At 37.7% G+C, this 21449-nt stretch overlaps 1 protein-coding gene across 2 annotated transcripts in view; it reads right to left on the bottom strand.

Moving 5' to 3' along the window:
- The window catches only part of GARS1 (glycyl-tRNA synthetase 1), a 46872-nt gene that overhangs the window by 13503 nt on the left and 11920 nt on the right, over positions 1–21449 (bottom strand). For both annotated transcript variants that reach the window (XM_021689813.1, XM_021689815.2), the window contains exons 2-10: positions 20110–20211; positions 19301–19403; positions 18135–18276; positions 16605–16693; positions 14970–15046; positions 10845–10990; positions 8549–8698; positions 4152–4314; positions 2882–3046 (exon numbers count right to left, since the gene is read on the bottom strand). In XM_021689813.1, the coding sequence (XP_021545488.1) occupies positions 2882–3046; positions 4152–4314; positions 8549–8698; positions 10845–10990; positions 14970–15046; positions 16605–16693; positions 18135–18276; positions 19301–19403; positions 20110–20211 (1137 nt within the window). The remainder of the gene's footprint in view (positions 1–2881; positions 3047–4151; positions 4315–8548; positions 8699–10844; positions 10991–14969; positions 15047–16604; positions 16694–18134; positions 18277–19300; positions 19404–20109; positions 20212–21449) is intronic.

Genomic DNA, 21449 nt, shown 5'->3' with positions numbered 1-21449 from the left:
AGAAGGGTGGAGCATTAGCTGCCTCAGTGACTTTTTTTTCATTAAAAAAATAAAATATGAAGCACACAAAAAGGAAGTGTTCGTCTCTTCTTGAATGCATGGACTGTCTAATTTCTATTTATCAGACCGTTCTACTGATGGAGTGCTTCAGATAGGGGAGGGAAGCTCTTTACCTGTTTTATTTCCCTGATTTAAGTGAGTGAGAAACAAGTGTCCTTTGTTCTCTTAGGCTGCAACGGAAGAACTTTGATAAGGTTTTGGCATTTCCTTTGCTTTATAAAACATGCTCAGCAAACGGCACCAGTTGTCTACAGTCTGGTAAACTGTTAACAATTACGACATTTTATAAAGCAACTAGTTTAACAAAATCACTACTGTGAGGACTTAAAACAATAAAAAGTCTTTAAAGGAGTTCTTCCCTCTCCTTGAAAGTTCCTGTTACTTTCGAGCTTCTGGTTTTGTTTAGTTTCCCAATGACCTTATGTAAAACGTTGTAGCCTAATCTCAATGCTGGGCCCACATTTTCCTTTTTTCAATTTTATTCTTTAATTAAAAAAAAAAAATGTAGGTACAATTGACATGAAACATTATGTTCGTTTCAGGTATGCAATATAATGATTCAGTACTTGTAGATAATGCAAAATGAGCACCATAATAAGTCCAGTTAACATCCAGCACCACACCTGGTTCCAGAACTTATAGGACCTACTCTCCTAGCAGCTTTCAAATACACAATACAGCATTATTAACTATTGTCACCATGATGTTCATCACATCTGCAAGACTGAGGCCCACATTTTCTGATTCTCAGTACTTGATGATTTAGCCACAGCTCACAGCGGCACTCAGAAAAGCATGAGCAGGAATGCCGCAGGGTCTATTAAAGCAATGTAGCACAATGGTTAAGCACACGGGCCTGGAGTGAGACAGCCCTGGTTCATTCCCCAGTTCTACCACTCACTGTGAGACTCAAGCAAATTGCTTAACTTCTCAGCACTTCGGTCTCCTCAGAAATAGGACCTATGATGAGGATTACACAAGATACTACATATGAAGCATTTAGAATGGAAAAGCACAGTCCTTACCAAATATACATGTTGAATGCACAAACAAATGAAAGAAATAAAATGTAATCCAGGCCCCACTCAGAATCTCAAGTGAGACAGCAAGAATCTGTGTCTGCTTTAACAAAATTAGTCACAGCAAACTAAGAAAGGGAACTGGTATAGAACAAAGAGAAAAGAAATAATCTTTTCTCACACAACATAGAAAATATTTTATTGGCTTGATGTGCAAATACGAAGAAATTCCAGAAAATTTAAAACATGTAAAGAAATTATATAATTTCTATAATCTATAGAATCTATAATCTATATAATCCAAAAACAACTACTGCTATCATTTTGGCGTACATGTCAAGCAAGTCTGTGAGGAAAATAAAGTAACAATTTATAGATTATAGAAATTCTTTCCTAAATCCACAAAAGAAAAAGAATATATTTAAAACAACATCAATAACACCCACTACAGATATCTGCATACCATTATGCATGTATACATGCATATATGTTTGTCATGCATGTAAAGCCATCTAGAACAGTGGCTAAAAAAACCCATGGGGCTAAGAATGGTTTTTATATTTTTAAAGGGTTGTGAAAGAAAAGAAAGAAAGAAAAAAAGAGAGAGAGAAAGAGAGAGAGAAAGAAAGAAACAAACAAACAACAAAGAAGCAACAAAAATCTGCAAAGCCCAAAGTATTTTTACTACATTTACTATAGAAAACATGTGCTGATCCCTGATGTAGAGAGACATGAACAACTTTGGGGGAGATGTATACAAATGGAAGTTTCGCTTTCTACATAATATTCTTCAGAATTACTTTTTGCTTTTCATTTTACAAAAATGAGTCATTTTTATTTCTAATTTTTAAAAATGAATCTATTAAAAGAAAGTCATTTTGCAAAGTAAAGAGTGAAACCAAGGATACGTGGGAACGAATGACTGTCAAAAGTCACCGAAGAGCCTCTCTAGCACCAAATAAGGGAAATGCCAGGAGGCTCTGAGGCCCCTTGTTCTGGATACCACCTTGTTCCCACTGTTACCAGGGCAGAAAGCAACTTCTATATCCAAATGTCTTTTTTTAACTTATTTTTTTAAATGTTTGTTTATTTTTAGTAATCTCTACACCCACTATGGGGCTCAAACTCATGACCCTGAGATCAAGAGTCGCACGCTCTTCTGACTGAGCCAACCAGCCAGCCCTCCTATACCCAAATGTCTGTCAATTCTAAGCTCCAGTATGAATGTTCATGTTTGGGAGGTGGGGGTGGTAGGGTACAGAGAATCGGTAGCTGGGTGGTCTTCCCTGAATTATTATTAATACACAGAATTTGAGAAAAGGTAGTTCCTAAACAAGAGATCATAACTACTAGTCTACCACCAAAACCTAACAAATAGCTCTCTAAACAAAGAGCACCATGTCTTTCTTTACTCAGCCCTACCACATTTCCAACATTTGCTAGGGTCCTTGTCAGGAAGGAGGCCACTCCAACTTAGCTGCACCCAGGGATATTACTCATAACACTGCCCACCCCAGGAATGTACACACCAGCACTGCCCCATCATTGACTTTCCCTCTCTGTCTCTCTTACTCTCAGTCTCTGTAAAAGCCATCTAAGTCTACAAAGGGCTATTGAGACACAAGAGTAACCCATAACCCCTTCCTTGTAAGAGGGCAGGGGGCAACTGCTTTTTCCATTTTGCTTTGGAAAAGACCTCTTTTCTCTTTGTTGCTCTCTGACATACAGCACACAAAAAGCAATTTTGATGTCCACGCTCCTAAGTGAAGATCACATGCTAAGAAGCCTTCCATTCTCCTTACATAGGATGTTTTAGATTCGGCATCCCAACAGTCACAGGCGTAGTGGGCCATCTCGTTCTCCATATGCTGGCGGAAGCGGAGTTTATCTGGAGATACTCCAACCTTCGTGAGATAGAGGTAGATGCGGCCAATGAAGTAGCCTAATACTGAGTTGTTAATCACACCCTAAAAATCAATGAGTAAACAAGTTAGTAAATAAATAAGCAAGCAAATATGCAAACAAGCACAGAAGAAGGAAAAAATACATATTCTTTCTAAGGCCAATGTACCATTTTTGATTTATTCACATTCTACTGAAAAATATTTGAAACACAAGGTAAGCTAATTTATCCAGCTTTCAGAACAATCTCAAATACCCAGAATGTGATTGTGGCTATTTTTAAATGGGTTAATGTCAAGTTAACAAGCTCATAATAACAGAGTCATTGAAAATCTTTCTGCCATACTCACTGGGTCAGCAAAACTTCAGCCCAATATCTCATACCTTCTAAATCTAGAGCACTAAAAATGCCATTCATAATAATGACCCTACAGAGGGGCAGATATATTTCTTCTGAATTAACAAAAGTAATGAGACATGTTGAAGGGGATTTTAATGTACCCTTATCCACTGAAGTTTGTGCACCCCATATTGTATATGTCATCTTCTGATTCCAGTACCAGAAAGATCTTAGAAATCATCTAGCCCCATCTCCTACCCACTGTAGGGCTCTTCTCTGCAAAATGGCTGGCAAGTTATCACCCAGCCTCCACTGGAATATGTTCAGGGGCAGGAAGTTCATTGTTCCCTGGGGAGATTCATTCCATTATCAGGCAGCAGCAACTATCAGAAAGTTTTCACTCACTCACTTCTCTAGACAAATGCTTAGAGAAATACTATCCTATGCAAGACTTTATCCCAACTGCTATGGGTAATACAGAAAAGATTAAAATCCAGAGGACTTGCTTTTTGTGAGTCAAAATGTCTCCCCAAAAGGAGTACATATTGATAAAGTTGGATTGATAGGCCACAGTTCAAAGATCTTTTTTCCAAGTGCTCTGCTAAATATTTTATTCATGTTGGCCCCCTGGCCTACAAATGGGCATGTTCAGGTAATTTCCTCCCACTATAATAATAGTGTAGGATAAATACTGTATATAAAAACAAATACTATATAAAAAATAAAATGACTGCTAAAATAAATATTTTGTTATCCAGGACACAGAATTTGCTAAGTGCTGCAGACCCTAAATTGGAATAACCTAAATGAAATTACCTACGGAATCTTACCTGCTCAACAGCATCTCCTAGGCGCATTTTTCGAGCAGACTGTCCGCTGACCTGGGCTTTTGCTGAATATAAATAAAGGTGGAGGTCTGCCACATTCTGAAATTTGGGATGGTCCTTCTCACTGGGATCTACAAAGTGCTCAATTTCTGCCATTGTGAATTCTCTGGAAGCAAAAATATAAGGGATAAAAGTTGCATGCTTTACTATAAAAAATAAACAAGGCCCTTATTTTCAACTTTACAATGATATAGGCCCTCATACTACAGGAATCTCTTATCACTAAACCAGAAAATTGTTTCCTAAGGGAATGGCAAAAAAAAAAAAAAAAAAGAAAAGAAAAAAAAAGTTGGATTAAATTTGTTTGGGTGGCTATTTTTTTTAAAACATGTTAACGAATGGGGCGCCTGGGTGGCTCAGTTGGTTGGGCGACTGCCTTCGGCTCAGGTCATGATCCTGGGGTCCTGTGGTCAAGCCCCGCATCGGGCTCCCTGCTCAGCCGGAGGCCTGCTTCTCCCTCTCCCACTCCCTCTACTTGTGTTCCCCCTCACGCTCTCTCTCTATTAAATATATAAATAAAATCTTTAAAAAAAAAAAACATATTAATGAAAACTTTACAACTCACTTGAATAGTATTTTAAATAAATACAATCAAACTTTCCTCAAATATTAACTTTTTTTTTTTAAGATTTTATTTATTTATTTGACAGAGAGAGACACAGTGAGAGCAGGAGCACAAGCAGGGGGAGGGGGAGAGGGAGAAGCAGGCTTCCCGCCGAGCAGGGAGCCCGATGTGGGACTCGATCCCAGGACCCCGGGATCATGACCTGAGCCGAAGGCAGACGCTTTATGACTGAGCCCCCCAGGTGCCCTCAAATATTAACTTCTGTCCTATGACAAAAATTCTTTGCTTGCCCAAATTTTAGTCAGTCTCCTGAACCTCCTCCTAGGCCCATCTGTATACTTCTTTGTAAAATCCAGTTTTAGCAAGAACCCTGATTAAGTCAGTTTAACCAGAACCACTCTACCCCACCCCTTGCTATGTGATCATCTCTGATATCTTTTTGGGTTTGTCATCCTCCACCATCCCCCAGGTGGTGTTTGATCACTCTGGCCTGTCTCCAGCAACATCCCATCAGGTTGGTTTAGCCAGAATCCCCCTTGCCTTGTCCCTGATGGTCCCTTTAAGTAGTTTTCTAGCCACTGACCCCACTTCACCCCACGCCTTGGCTAGAAATTCTTTCTTGCCCATGCTATATGCAAAATTGAGCCCGGTTCCATACTGAGATCTCTTTTCCCCCCACTGCCTACTGCAATAGTCTTTTTTTTTTTTAAGATTTTTTTTTTTTAATTTATTTGACAGAGAGAGACACAGCGAGAGAGGGAACGCAAGCAGGGGGAGTGGGAGAGGGAGAAGCAGGCTTCCTGCCCAGCAGGGAGCCTGATGTGGGGGGCTCGATCCCAGGACCCTGGGACCATGACCTGAGCCGAAGGCAGACGCTTAACAACTGAGCCACCCAGGCGCCCTCCTCTACTGCAATAGTCTTGAATAAAATCTGTTTCTATCACCTTAACTACTGTCCATCTGTTTTTCCTTCCATACTAGCCACAACAACAAAAGATTATTACTTTCAATGGAAAATAATTTTTAAAGAACAGATAGTTTTTAATATTAGGAAAACTTAAGCAAATGTCAGACACAAAAAAGAAATGAGATACTGAATAGTGACTTCCAAATAAAATGATTTTCCTTATAGCACTAGCAAGTCTTTATAAATATATACTAAATGAAGTTCCCGATATTTCCTTTTCCAAGAATGGGAAATTAAAAGTGAAGTGAAATTGTTCTTTAGCTTTTATAGTAGTTTGGTTTCTTCCTTTTTATTGCTCTGAACAAGTAAATGACTGATAATGGCACCATACAGCTGGCTTTTTTAGAGTAACAGCTTCTCAAATAAAGTGTTATTCAAGGCAGAGGACATAAGACATGAATTGAACAGGCCAGCATCAAGCTAACTGCATAATGATGAAATAAATATGCATACAGTAATGCTTTCCCAAAGAGATTTCTCTGAATGGCAATTAAGTAGCTATTGGGGGAAAAGTGTTTTAAGTTAATTTTATGAGTCAAAATCAAATCTCTCTCCTTTAAACACACTCCCCCACACACATTTACTAGTGCACTTTCATGATTATTTCAGATTTTTTAAAAGCAATGAAAAATTGCTTAAACGAGACCTAAAAATACATGAAATGCATGGCAAAAGAACTCTAATTTTTAAACTTTATTTTTTAATACTATTTCTTACTTGGTCCTATAGCACCTATATCTTGTCTTTCAACCATTATCAAATGTCTTCTGTGTGCACAGAAATAGGACAGAGACAAAGAAGCACAATGTCTGTCCTCACATATCTTATAGTGTGGCGGATAGCAAGAGAACATCTAAAATGCAAAGCATATCAAAATAAGGGCCCTGCCTAGAATCCCAAAATAATCTGCTGCCACAGCCTTTCCATTTGTTCTGTCAAATAATCCCAGCTCATAGACAGGAGATGGAAATCAACTCTAACAGTGATTCTACCAGTGGTCTCCTGTCTTTGAGTTCAGATGCTGTACCTGAACCATGGAGAACTACAATACATGTAGTCTAGAAGACAGAACCAGCCAATCAAAATAAAAATAAACTTTTAAAAATTACATATGAACAGTCTAATACTCCCAACCTAAATAAAAGAAATCACAGCCATGCAAAGACTAATCACCTGATAACTCTATAAATCACAACACTAAACAAATCCTAGCCCTATCCATGGAACAAAAACCATGGGGATACTGGCTCATGGAAGAACGAATAGACTTCTAGTCAGGATCTTAGCGATGCATGAACAAAAACCAGCCAGAATCCAGACAGGACGCTTTAGAGTGGAAAACGACCAAAATAAAAAATATCCAGGGAAGCCCCACGGACCTTTTACCAGTTAACTCCTAGGATCACTCCTTAGTTCTGAGCTGCTTTTTCGACTTACCACTTTCTATTCCACAAGCCCCAGGTTTTGCCTTACTTCGTGGTCCTTTTATAACTTCCAAGAGCTACTCTATGTTATATATATCCTCTCCAAAACACTGGCTTTAGACAAAGTCAGTCTTACCAGGCTTTCTCAGTATTTTGAAAGCATGCTTGAAGACACTACTGGAACAGATGGAAAGCCAAAAAACAAAAGAAAAAGAGAGACAGAAAAACCCAGACACCAGGAAGTAAAACAGACTCAAGCCTGACAAGTTTTTCATTGTTATTATAGCTGGTTAAAGTTTCTGACCACCTCTTCTTTCCGCACAAAGGCCCAAGGGAATCCCTCCCACCCCATTTCTCTAAGTTGTGCAAGCCCCTTCCTCTGTGCAGTCCCCCCTTTCTTGACCAGAAGGCTGAACCAATCACAGGCCGGAAGAAACAGTTTGGTCAATACATAGGGGCATTTCCTCAGTGGGTGTCATGGAGACTAACAAGATTAGGCAGGTGCTTTGGGTGCTATGATGTAGAGTCAGTGGCTGGGATATGCTATGACTGAAGTCTGTAATTATAGTGAGTAAGAAAAGAGAGATGGGTGGGGTGGTGGGGCTGTGGAAAATCCTTCTGGAGTCTAAGATAGCTAAGTTTACCTACATATCTTATTTTTTATATGGAATTTATTTCACCAAGAGATGATATCAGTAAGAAAATACATAGAAATCACAAAAAACTCAAGTCAAAAGCAGCTAAATCACAGTAAGTTTCTAAAGAAAACTATAACTAAGTGCTAATATGACCTCCCACACATTCCTGGAGATATCTGGCAAAGGGAGATTATTAGAATAGAGACAAGTGAGCAGACTAAAGTAGACAGAAGCAAGCCTACTAGCTGGCCTGTCATATAGGCGCCTCAAATGTCTGGAGGAATGTCAACTGGTTACAGAAACACCCCCGGCCCAACTCCAGCACTGCTGTTTGCCCTGGACACCCAGCATGACACTCCCCTCCTGTCACCCCGGCCCACCTCACTCTACACTTGCACATATCACCACTGCCAGAAAATGCCTTGGTTTAGACAATCAAGATCCTGCCATCCTCTAAACATATAACAAACAAGGGAGAAAGATCATTTTGGAGCAGGTGAGAAACGTGATCTATTCTTCACCTTCCTTCCTTCCTTCCTTCCTTTCCCTTCAAGTTCTCATTAGTTACTCACAACTACCTGATGTCCCAGAGATTACAAACATAAAGCATCATCTTTTGGAGGACAAAAATAAAGACATGGTCATGTAAGAATGAAACAGAATTGTCTCAACATAGCAAGCTTCCCTTTCCCATTCAAAGCCGAGATCATTCACAAATTTTACTGGAAGAGTAATATGGGCAGTACCTGACTCTGATCAGTCCAGATCTAGGGGAGATCTCATTTCTGAAAGAATTTCCGATCTGGGCAGCAGCAAAAGGCAACTTTCCTTGGTTGAATTCCAAAAGTCTCTTGAAATTCAGGAAAATCCCCTGTGCGGTTTCTGGTCTCAAGTACCTATAAATTTAAATAAATCAGTCTGTTAGAAAGAAAGAAATTAAGTTTTCCAAAAATCTGAAAGATATAAATCCTAAAAGTCCGAAATATACTATTTTCACACAAAGCAGTACATATATGCTCTAAAGCAAAGGAATAGGAGGAATAAACATTTTCCTTGGTACCAAACATTCTCAAGCAAGTGTTAGAGAACGTATCAAGCAACTGGTATGGCAATACTACTATTAGAAATGTCATTTTATTTCATCAGTCCAGTGAGTCAAATACCACCTCTCTCTTAATGTCCCTAAAACCTGATTAATCATTTAACAAGGAGGCAGACAACAATTCAGATCCTTCTGAAAATAAGACCCTGCCTAAGTATATGCCCACTAACTCACGTATTAGAGTGTAATTATGTGGCTACAAAGAAGCCAGTATGGGCTCACACTCAGCATTTGAGCTCACTCATCACAATCAACACACTAGGCCAGGCAAATTTCAAGGTTTTTCCTATCATTTTCTCCTTTGTGGTATTCTACATTTCCAGCCAGAAGCTTCTTCTCTTTTTCTCCATATTTTTAAGATACGGCCAAGCAAATACCCCATGATAGCCACTGTCCTCTTCTCAATTTTACAGAAAATATTCTTTGCAAAAACATCAACTAAGAAAGCTTTCCCAGCAGCCTACTTCAAAATAAATAGTTTATGAAGAAAACTTTAAAACAAAGAAAAAATAAAATACAATTGTACCCTCTTCTCACTCTAACACACCAACTCCTCATTCTGGTGGTCCTTTCCAGATTTCATCCAAAAGAAGTGTAACTACAGTTTTACATGCATTTTTTAAAAAAGCTGTAAGACTTTTAAATTTCATTTTTTATTTATTTTTAAGTAGACTCTACGCCCAATGTGGGGCTTGAACTCATGACCCCAAGATCAAGAGTCACGTGCTCCACTGACTGAGCCAGCCAGGTACTTCTATGTGCGTGATTTATATGTGTAAAATTATGTATTCTTTATTTTTCCATTTCTAAATAATCATAATAATTTCTCATATTTGACAGTTGCAGAGTATTCTAAAATAATCTATTATAATTTAATCATCTCAAATTTTTGGATAAATAGGTTATTTCTACTTTTAATTTATATACTCTTGATAAATATAGCTTCCTTTCCTTTTGAATTATTTTCTCAGATAAATTCCCAGGAGTGGGATGACAGGTCAGAGGGTCTGGCCCATTCAATGACTCTCTGTATGTACTGCCAAAATGAAACGCTTACCTTTGGCCTCTTTCCATAAAATATCCCAAGTCAACACAGTGTGTGACTAAAATAATTCCACTCATACATTCTGTCACAATTCATTTTTACTATTCTTTAGTTTCTATTCCAGGAGACATGATCTATCTAGCTTCATCTTACAAAAGCCTACCCTCAATTACCTTACAATGAGACCGTAAGAAAAATATTTGAAGTTATGAAGAATACTTTGGCTAAGTTTGTTAACATTGAGAAGGAATCTGTAAATACAAATTCTAGTTCTGGATCATATTGTAACTGTTCAGCTTTCTTTACTATGAAAACCACATCTTTTAAATAACAAGCTAAACCTATGTTGTTCAGTATGGTAGGCTAGTAGTCAAATGCCTAAATTTAAATTAATTAAAATTAAATACATTTTAAAGTTCAGTACCTCAGAAGCACTAACACCATTTCAAGTGCTCAGGCGCCACATGTGGTTAGTGGCTACCATATTGGACAACACAGATTATAGAACATTTATACCACTGCAGAAAGTTCTACTGGACAGTGTTGGTCTAGACTAAATGGTTTCTAAGTCTCCTTCAGCAATAAGTTCAATGGCTTTCAAAACCATTCTTTAACTACCTCTCCTGCCCTACACAGCTATCACCACGAGATATGATGATCAGACTTCTGTTTATTTTGTGGCAAAAAAAATGATAATAATAATATACACTAAAAAAAAAATACATTCAGAAAGAATAAATTTAAGAATATGTCTGTTATTATTTCTACTTAAAATATTTATCTGTACTTTCTACATATCATTTTTCAAAAATTTTCCTTCATGGCTGATCTGATGTTTACTTTTTATTACAACAACTTCAGTAACTTCATTATATAAAGAATAAGTGATACATACCCAGGCATGTTTCCTCCAGGCCCAATGAAGGTCTTGAACATTAAGTTAAAAGATACTGGAGGGGAGAGATCATTTCCAGTCATGGGGGATTTTACATTATAGTTCACAAAAAGATCCCCAAGTTCCTGCTGTCCATAGTTATCAAGCTAAAGGATAGGTAAAGAAAATAATTAATGTAAAAGACTCAGGAAAAAAACAGGGCATAAAAGTATTATATATATAAAACCCATCCATCATTAAAAATCACCCAAAATAAGAACATCAAAGTTACTCTAACCTTCAAAAACCCAAATTAAAATCATAACCAGTTCACTTTCCGTTTATCAATTTACCATTTACCATTCCAGAAAACTGGAGTATCTTTCTGGGACTGACCTAAAACTCATACATTCACCATTTCACAAGGAAACATAAAGAAAAAGATCTCTGGTTCAACTATAACAGTTACTGATTGGCAAGAATCTGAAATCATATAAATAAGTTTTTTTTTTTAAGATTTTATTTGTCAGAGAGAGATACAGAGCACAAGCGGGGCGGGGGGGAGCACAGAGGGAGAAGCAGACTCCCCAATGAGCAGGGAGCCCAATACGGAACTCGATCCCAGGACCCTGAGATCATGACCTGAGCCAAAGACACTCAACCGACTGAGCCACCCAGGCGTCCCACAAATAAGTTTTTGAAGTTGCATTTTACCGCTCTGCATATTTAAGAGTCAGGTATACTTCCCTGTCTATTAATTAAATGTGCATAAAACTTTTCTTTCCCACTAGATATTAAGCTCTTGAAGGTAGAAACTGTTTCTTATTCATGTCTGCATGTTCCAGTGTATTGCACATTTTATACATTGATAACCAACATGAAACCCTCTAAAATGATGTATGACCTCCAACTTGAAAATTTCAAATGACTATGACAAACCATCTAATACTGAAGAATATTCAAAACTTAAAAAAAAAAGAAACTCCTAATAGAAGCAAAATAATTACATAAATCAACTCATGACCGTAAGAACCGAGGCTCTGGAGTCAGAAAAACCTGGGTAAACCAACCACCCAATTCTACCACGTACGGCTTGTGTGACTCAAGAGAAGTTCTTATCTAACCTCTCTGGGCCTCAATTTGCTTATCTGTGAAATAAGGAAGCAGCATCTACTTCACTATGAAGGGCTACTATGAAGATTAACTATGTAAAGTACTTAGCACAGGGCTTGGCACACAGCAACCACTACACCACTTACTAAGTGTCTTGCCAAAATATCCGACTGGGCCTCAAGGTCGGATTACCAAATTATAATACAGAAACAGAGGAACATGTGAAATATCACCAAAATAATGCAATCAGCCAAATCCAGATAGTAGAAAGCACTAAGAAACAAGTGTCTCAACTTTAATGAAAATACAAGGAAAATTAGAGATAAAGACCCTGAAGATTGAAAGAGACTTAAGAAATGTATCAACCACTCACAAAGTATGGACTTTATCTGGATCCCAATTCAAACAAAAAAAAAAACTGGTGAACATTTAAGACAATGTAATAAAATGATGTTTTAGATGTACTTCAAAATAATTCTGGAGAAGAAGGCAGGAAAGCAGGGAATGGATTCAACAAAATTTGGTAACATTGTAGCAGGTTCATGGGTACATAAGTATTTATTATACTATTTTCTATTTGCATATGTTTTGAATTCTTCATAACAAAAAATTAAAAAATGACTTAAAAACTGGTACATGCAGAGGTGGGTCAGCAAAAATGGACAAAGAAAAACAGTTCTGAGCTGCTGAATCCACAACAGGAATAAAGCTCTGCCTACCACAGAGGGTGAATCAGTGCCTTTTAAAGAAACTATCATGCTAAAATAAAGCTGAAAAGGAGTCACAAGCACTAACAGGTAGAGAAAATGCTATTATTTGCTCAAGCAAACAGATGGGCCTTTGGCCATGAATCCACCAGGACCATTTCTGAGTATTAGACCACACAGTCCCCAACTTTTCACTGAAAGTTACATTGACAGTTTGTATGTAGATCTGATATGGTAAATCAAAAAAACAGACTGCTCTCTGGGGTGCCTGGGTGGTTCAGTTGATTAAGCATCCAACTCTTGATTTCGGCTCAGGTCATGATCTTTTTTTTTTTTTTTTTTTAAAGATTTTATTTATTTATTTGAGACAGAGAGAATGAGATACAGAGAGCACGAGAGGGAGGAGGGTCAGAGGGAGAAGCAGACTCCCTGCCGAGCAGGGAGCCCGATGCGGGACTCGATCCCGGGACTCCAGGATCATGACCTGAGCCGAAGGCAGTCGCTTAACCAACTGAGCCACCCAGGCGCCCGGCTCAGGTCATGATCTTAGGGCCGTGAGATAGAACCTTGTTTTGGGCTTCTGCATTGGGCTCCACGTTGGGAGTGGAGCCTGCTTAAGATTCTCTTTCTCCCTCTCCCTCTGCCCCTCCCCTCACAAGCACGTGCACACATCTTCTCTAAAAAAAAAAAACAAAAACAGGGGCACCTGGGTGGCTCAGTTGGTTAAGCAACTGCCTTCGGCTCAGGTCATGATACTGGAGTCCCGGGATCAAGTCCCACATCGGGCTCCCTGCTCAACAGGGAGTCTGCTTCTCCCTCTGACCCTCCCCCCTCTCATGTGCTCTCTCTCATTCTCTCTCTCAAACAAGTAAAAAAAAATCTTCAAAAAAAAAACAAAAACAAAAAAACAGACTGCTCTTCTAAAACCATGGATATGAGACAGAAAGTCAGGGTTCAAACTATAAATGACTTAATGAATCAACTAATTACTTCCTGCTCTGACAATTGACTCGGAAATGAATGAAACTGTTAAGATCAAAGACACATACTTCCAAAAAGCTTAGTAAGTCTAACATTCTAAATGGGAAACAGTAACTAAGGGGTAATTAGAAGTGCTTTTCATTTCTTCTTTCTAATAAAGGTCATGCCTTTGGGAAAGAAAGGAAATGAGAAATGAATTTTTGGCTATAACAGTGTCAAAATCCAAGAATTGATTTATTAAATCATGAGCAACAATACTAAAGCAAAGAGCTTCAAGCAAAGGATAAAATATACCTCACAAGGACTAAAATAAACTCACAGATGAGTCAACAGCCAAATTAAGATTTTCTTTCAATTTAAATGAGGAAGGAGAAAATTTCTCAGCTACCGTTAGAAAGCAAGATACCACAGGGAAAAATCAGCATATTTTTAGAAAACAAGGCAGCAGCGGAAAAGTATCCAGTAAATTCTCATGAGAAAATGAAAAGAGACAGGGATTCCTACATTCAGCCTCACATATTTATATGCCAATATAAAGAAAGTATCTATAAATACAGCACTGGTTTCTGTGTGTGTATGTACATTTTTGCCCAAGGAAGTAAATAAAATTTAAGAGGTGAGCCTTGGTGGACCTCATGATCAAATATGGTGTAGGAGAAATGTATTTTGCTTAAATGGATACATAAGGTGAGAAATCAGCAACATACATACATGGACATGTGCATATTCCTGGGGGAAAGAGGTACAGTTTTTGTAATATTTTTAAAGTGATCTGTGACCCAAAAAAAAGAGGTAAGAACTATTTCTGATAAAGAAGGTATTCCTGCACTTGGTAAAAGTCAGAACAGATTATCTCTATGGTTTCTTTTAAGTCTTCCCTAAACTTTGCCAACTTAAATAGAAATTGTAAAACTTTTAGTCTTTAAGAAAAGCAGGGGCCTGCTCATCAGGTTCTAAGAGTAATAGCACATAGTCAGGGATAGTGCAACCAGAAGCAGATCAAGTGGCTGATGAGACAGTGTTCATAAGGATATCTGCCCCAAAATCTCCACATCAAGACCGAACACTATTCATCATTAGTCACTCCTCTGGTTTTTGCTATTAAATCCAGAAAATTGGTTTCCAAAGAGATAGAACAAATTTCACGCCTATTTACACTGAATTGCTAGTTTGAGTTAAAATAAAGCCACAAAAGGTAGAGAGAGAAGAAAATAAAAATTCAAAGAGAGACAGAAGATAAACTCTACTTCCTTACAATCGTGGCCTGGGTCAGCACAATGTGGAATTCAACAGTCACCAAACACTGTAAGAAAGACAGCTGTGATAACATCTCTGAAGTACTCACCTGAGCCAAGACACTTTCCATCTCTGATTTCTTCTCAGCAGAACACTTCTTATCAGACATCAATTTCTGTAAATGAGCTACAAGAACAGTGTTGGTACATGTCAATTTCAATCAAGGGGTAAAAGGACAATGCATTTTGAGTTTCAGTGCTGGAGAGGTAAAAAAAAAAACTGAATCCAAGGATAATGTTTTCACTTTATATAAATCCCATGGTTGATTTTACAGGGAGAATCATGATACTGTCTTGATTCCTTTGCTGACTCAGAATTTCTAATTATCATATTAACTTCTTTTTGTTAAATAAGGGACTCAAGTTGTACAGGCATACCTTGGAGATATTGTGGGTTTGGTTCCAAACCACCACAATATAGCAAATATTGCAATAAAACAAGTCAAATAAATTTTCTGGTTTCCCAGTTCATATAAAAATTGTTTGCCTCACTACTGGGTATTTACCCCAAAGATACAAAAGTAGGGATCCGAAAGGGTATGTGCACCCCGATGTTTATAGCAGCAATGTCCACAATAGCCAAACTGTGGAAAGAGCCAAGATGTCCATCGACAGATGAATGGATAAAGAAGATGTGGTATATATATGCAATGGAATATTATGCAGCCATCAAAAGGAATGAGATCTTGCCATTTGCAACGACGTGGATGGAACTGGAGGGTATTACGTTGAGCGAAATAAGTCAAACAGAGAAAGACATGTATCATGTGACCTCACTGATATGAGGAATTCTTAATCTCAGGAAACAAACTGAGGTTTGCTGGAGTGGTGGGGGGTGGGAGGGATGGGGTGACTGGGTGATAGACATTGGAGAGGGTATGTGCTATGGTGAGTGCTGTGAATTGTGTAAGACTGTTGAATCACAGACCCGTACCTCTGAAACAAATAATACATTATATGTTAAAAAAAAGAAGATAGTAGGAAGGGAAAAATGAAGGGGGGTAAATTGGAGGGGGAGACGAACCATGAGAGACTATGGACTATGAGAAACAAACTGAGGGTTCTAGAGGGGAGGGGGGGTGGGGGGATGGGTTAGCCTGGTGATGGGTATTAAAGAGGGCATGTATTGCATGGAGCACTGGGTGTTATGCACAAACAATGAATCATGGAACACTACATCTAAAACTAATGATGTAATGTATGGGGATTAACATAAGAATCAAAAAAAAATTGTTTGCCTCATATTGTACTCTGTTAAATATGCAACAGCATTATATCTAAAAAAGTATACCTTAATTAAAATATATTTTATTGCTGAAAAATGCTAACCATCACCTGAGCTGTCAGCGAGTCCTAATTACTGATCACTATAACAAATAATAATGAAAAAGTTTGAAATATTGCAAGAATTACCAAAATGTGAGAGAGACAAAGTGAGCAAAAGCGTTGGAAGAACAGCACTGACGGACTTGCTTGGCCCCGGGTTGCCAGTATCCATACAGCACGGTAAGGTAGAGTACAATAAATGAGGTCAGCCTGTATGGTTAAGATCTGAGCACTTTACTCTTTGTATGTTATGCCCCCCAAAAATTTTAATAGAAAAAATATGAGAAAAGCTTAATCTAAACCCTCTGTTTTGATCAATTTTACTTGGAAGAATACTTATCCGAGATGAAAAACCATACCTTTTAATAGATGGTCAGCACGAAAACACTCTCCATTTTTTACATCTTTCACCATGAAGTCAGCAAATTTGTCTACGTGGCCAGAGGTCCTAAGTTAACAAATGCCAAGCCAATTTGTCATTTTCATACAAATTAATACATAAACTTTACGTTCTAAGATAATCCCCCTTCTATATGTAGTATATCACGCTTATATCTGTGTATCTGAAAGATGGAAGCTCCCATATATATAATGATGTATCCATGGTAGATAATGTAGGCTACAGAAAATTCTTCCTCAAATCTATCTCCACCCTTTCCTCCAAGCTCTTCCATCCCACAGGAAAGAGACATCAACTAGATTATACTCTTTTACAAGTTGTCATAAAGTATGTGCTACCTTGCAGAATCAATTAATCCATGCCTATCTCATTATTAACGACTTATGCAAAGGCCAAAACCAGGGGGAATTTGACTAGGCAAGAATTCATAACTCAGTATAGATCCTGAATCTTAAGAAAAGAGTTTTCTGTCACCAAAAACTGTATGGACACTGGTATTATCTCTTACGCATTCCTATTAGTGGAGCAAGTAGCTAAAGAATAGGTTGTCTTGATCTTTTAGATCCCTCAACAGGAATTCATCCTGTTTTTATTGGCTGAAATTACTGAGAGAGCCCAAAGGATGCAAACAGTGAAAATTAGCTCTTTACCAGGCAACATTAAATGAAGTGATGAGATACAAAATGTAAAGGATTCTTCTTTCTATATTCTAGCAATCCTGCCCTGCTTTCAACAATGTTAGTAGGAATAAAATAAATTTCTGCACTAACACTTCAACACAAATAGTAGTTATTTGATTTTAAATGTATACACACCTTTGCCCAGAACTTCTAAAAACTTAGAATAAGGAAATAATCATATATATACAAAATCCATCTATCAGGATGTTCAGTGGACTCAAAAATCAGGAGCAATTTATTTTTTTAAAAGATTTACTTATTAGAGAGAGAGTGCGCATGCACGGCGGTGGCGGGGGGGGGGGGGGGGGGCGGGTAGTGAATCCTCACGCAGACTCCCTGCTAAGCATAGAGCCCGACTCAGGGCTCGATCCCAGGACCCTGAGATCAACACCTGAGCCGAAACCAAGAGTCAGCTGCTTAACCAACTAAGCCACCCAGGCGCCCCAGGAACAATTTAAATGCCTATGATATGGCACTAGCTAAATAAATTATGGTATACCCACAAGAGAGTACTATGCTGTCATTAAAAATGCTTTAGAAGAATATTTAATGACATAAGTAAATGTTCACCTACATTACATGAAAAAAAGCAGTGTGCTGCTAACACAGATGTATGTACAGGACTTACAGAGAAAGAAGACAGGATAAACACAACGATTTTGACATGGCTGTCTATGGACATTAGGTGTATATTTTGTCTTTCTTTATTTTCCACATTTTTACAATGAATATGAGTAGTTTTTGTAATCAGGAGAAGTTACTTAAATATGCATATTAATGAATTTCAGCCCCCAAAGTAGAAATCTTACTTTAAAACTGGCTCAGGGGTGAGCATGGTACAATCAATCTCCAGGATCTGTTCCTCTTGGATAAAGTGCTGCCTCCAGGTCTGAATAATATTATTCTTCAAAGCACATCCAACTGGCCCAAAATCATACAGACCACTAACACCTATAAAATATGAACAAGGAAAATCCGTACTTTACCTTGTCACTCCGAGCAAATTAAAGCAAGGAGATGTACGAAACTGTACGACTTCACATGTTCCCTAAAGAGGTATTAAAGTCAACAATTCAAACCCCTCAATACTGAAGGGGTTATTTCCAGCTAGCTAAGAGAAGTAAAATTAAAAAGCTCTTACTCCATTTACTACTTCTATATTAAGAATCCCAAGTAGGATTAGCAAAAAACTAAAAGCAAAAGATGTTCCTCCATATATGAGAAACAATGAAAAACAGATTACACTTTTCTGCCATAGATCTAACTTGTTGCATGAGCTGATAACAATGATGAATTTTAGCACCCAATTCTCTAATTTATTCTTGGATATACAAGCCACTATATTTAATCTTGAGTATATGAGCCACTATATTTAAACCTCAAGTTAAACATTTAGAGATCTGCTTAGCCAAACTCAAATCAAGTTTCAGGGACAAAGTACTAAAAGTCTAATACTATTGGAATGATCTCCACCCACCATGAAAAATACCACTATACATTTAATCAGTGAATTATATTTGCCTACATACCTTCACAAAGCATTCAGAAAGATGTAGAGATTTACCTACATACCTATGAAGAATGTTTTCTCCTGGCAGTTGCCATAAAGAATAACCTAGGGACCCTGGCTTCTCACTGCCCTTGTGTGAAGGTGCACGATACAGCTGGCCAGTGTTACAATGGCCCTCAACTGCTCCAAAGAAGAGTCTGATAGGTACATGGACATATTAAGTGCTTCATACCTGGGCCCCTAACAATTCCCTACATCCAAATGGGAAAAAAGCAGTCTTTGAGAATAAGTAGGATGGAAAGGAATAAACAGATTTTACACCAAATGGCCAATATTAAACAAACAAAAGCAAAATGTTCTGTTTTATGTGACCTGATACAGTTATCGATTGAAAAGCCATGTTTTTGATTTAAGAATAATAGTAAAGTGACCAACAACATAATTGCGCTATCATTAATCCCCTACCTCCATAAATAGCAAAAGCTTGATCGTAGAAAAACCTCCTCTTCAGGGTATCTTCCATTTTTGCTCTGTCTACAATGTCATCTTTGGGTTGTAATGCTAGCTCCTGTAATGGATTTTCAAATAGAAAACGTGTGATTAGGAGTGAGAGGAAATATGAATTTATATATGTGAGTTTGGTTTATTCCTCAGCAAAATTCAATACAAAATTTATCAGACAAGATTTTGATGCCTTTAAAAAACAGAAACCTTAGGGTTTTTTCCCCCCTTTCAGTTACAAAAAAGATCCCTTTAACTTAATTACTTAGGAAGATTAAGGTTACTTAGATGCAGATACTGATAAGCAATATCTGAATTTTTATTGGATCACTGTAGTGAGACAGTGACTTAGAACTCCAAACTATTTCAGTTTGGTGATGGGACATTTACTGTTTGAAAGATTTGGGAGCAGGTATCAGATGGATACACCTTTTCCTTAAAAGAAAAAAAAGTTTAACACAAAACCATTATTTCCAGGGATAGAAGAATTTATAAAGAAGAGCAAGCACAATGCCTTCCAGGGAAATTCGCGGAGTATATTAAATCTAGGATTTAGGGGAGGGGTGGGTCAGAAGTCAGGGAGACTTCACAGACAAGGTGACATTTTGAGATGGAGCGTGAAAGCATGAGAAGTCTGCCAGGTAGGAGATAAGAAGGCATGCTGGATAAATAGAGATAAGGCAAATGATACTGTTCAGAAACTTCTCTAGGTCTTTCCCATCCAAAGACATTAAATAAAGATGACATTCCTCTTTTAGGATCCCAAGACTCACCTTTGCTTCCAGAACCCTCTTCCGGGCTTTGAGCTCAGCTACAGCTTTGTCTACATCTACTTGGGGTGCTTTATCTTCTTTCAGTTTTCGAACAAGATCTCCCTAGCCAACAAAGAGAGTTTATATTCAGGATTGGTTTTAGAAGTCAAGAAAAGTTATGAATGTGTTTTTAAGCATGGCTTTAAAAAGTATCTGTGTAAGAATGAGGCCATTCAAATGTTTATTATGTGAGATGTCATTATAAATAACTGAAGGTCTTTGCCCTCAGTATTTATAATCCAGCAAAATATACAAACAAGTATACAAATAACTATGTTCCAAGGGTGATTAGTACTACTGTGCTTTTTTTTCCTTTTGGGAGAGGAAACAGGTGGAAAAGGAGAGGAAGGCATTGATAAAAACTGTGACAAAACTTGGAAGCAATCAAGATGTCCTTCAGTAGGTGAATGGATAAACTGTGGTACATCTAGACAATGGAATATTATTCAGCACTGAAAAATAAATGAGCTATCAAACCATGAAGAGACATGGAGGAATCTTAAATGCATATTGCTAAGTTAAAGACGCCAGTCTGAAAAGGCTAATTCTAAGCTATATGATACTCTGTAAAAGGAAAAGCTATCATATTATGTAAAAGGCAAAGAGTAAAAGGATTAGTGGTTTGCAAGAGTTAGGGGTGAGGGAAGCATGACTAGGCAGGCACAGAGGATTTTTAGGGCAAACTATTTTTAGTAACAAACTATTCTGTATGATACTATATTTGGTGGTTACACACCATTATATTTTTGTCAAAACTCAGAGAATGTAAAACACCAAGAGTGGATCCTAATGTATGTAAACTATGGACTTGGAGTGAAATGACATATCAACGTAGGTTCAGCAATTGTAACAAATTGTAACAATCTGTAACAAATTCTGGTGCAAGAAGCTGATAGTGTGGGAGGCAGTACATATGTGGGATCAGGGAGTATATGGGAAATCTCTGTGTTCAGTTTTGTTGTGAACCTAAATTTGCTCTAAAAAATAAAAGTCTGTATACATAAAAAAAGCAACATGAGGAATCTGGTGATTGAACTGTTGTTATTTTGATTATATCAATGTCAATATTGTGGTTGTGATACTGTACTAGTTTTGTAAGATGTCACCACTGGGGGAAAGTGAGTTAGGGACACAAGTGATTTCTCTGTATTAGTTATTACTACAAGCCAGTCTACAATTATCTCAAAATAAAAAGTTTAATTTTAAAAAGTAAAAACAAAAACAAAAAACTGTGAAAGAACAAGGTTAGTACTGAGAACACAAAGAGCCAATAAATAAACCACCCTTCCCTTGAATCTCTC

Source organism: Neomonachus schauinslandi, chromosome 12, assembly GCF_002201575.2.
Source record: "Neomonachus schauinslandi chromosome 12, ASM220157v2, whole genome shotgun sequence".
Lineage (NCBI taxonomy): Eukaryota > Metazoa > Chordata > Mammalia > Carnivora > Phocidae > Neomonachus > Neomonachus schauinslandi.
The sequence above is the reverse complement of the archived record's forward strand: the minus strand, read 5'-3'. Positions and strand labels throughout refer to the sequence as shown.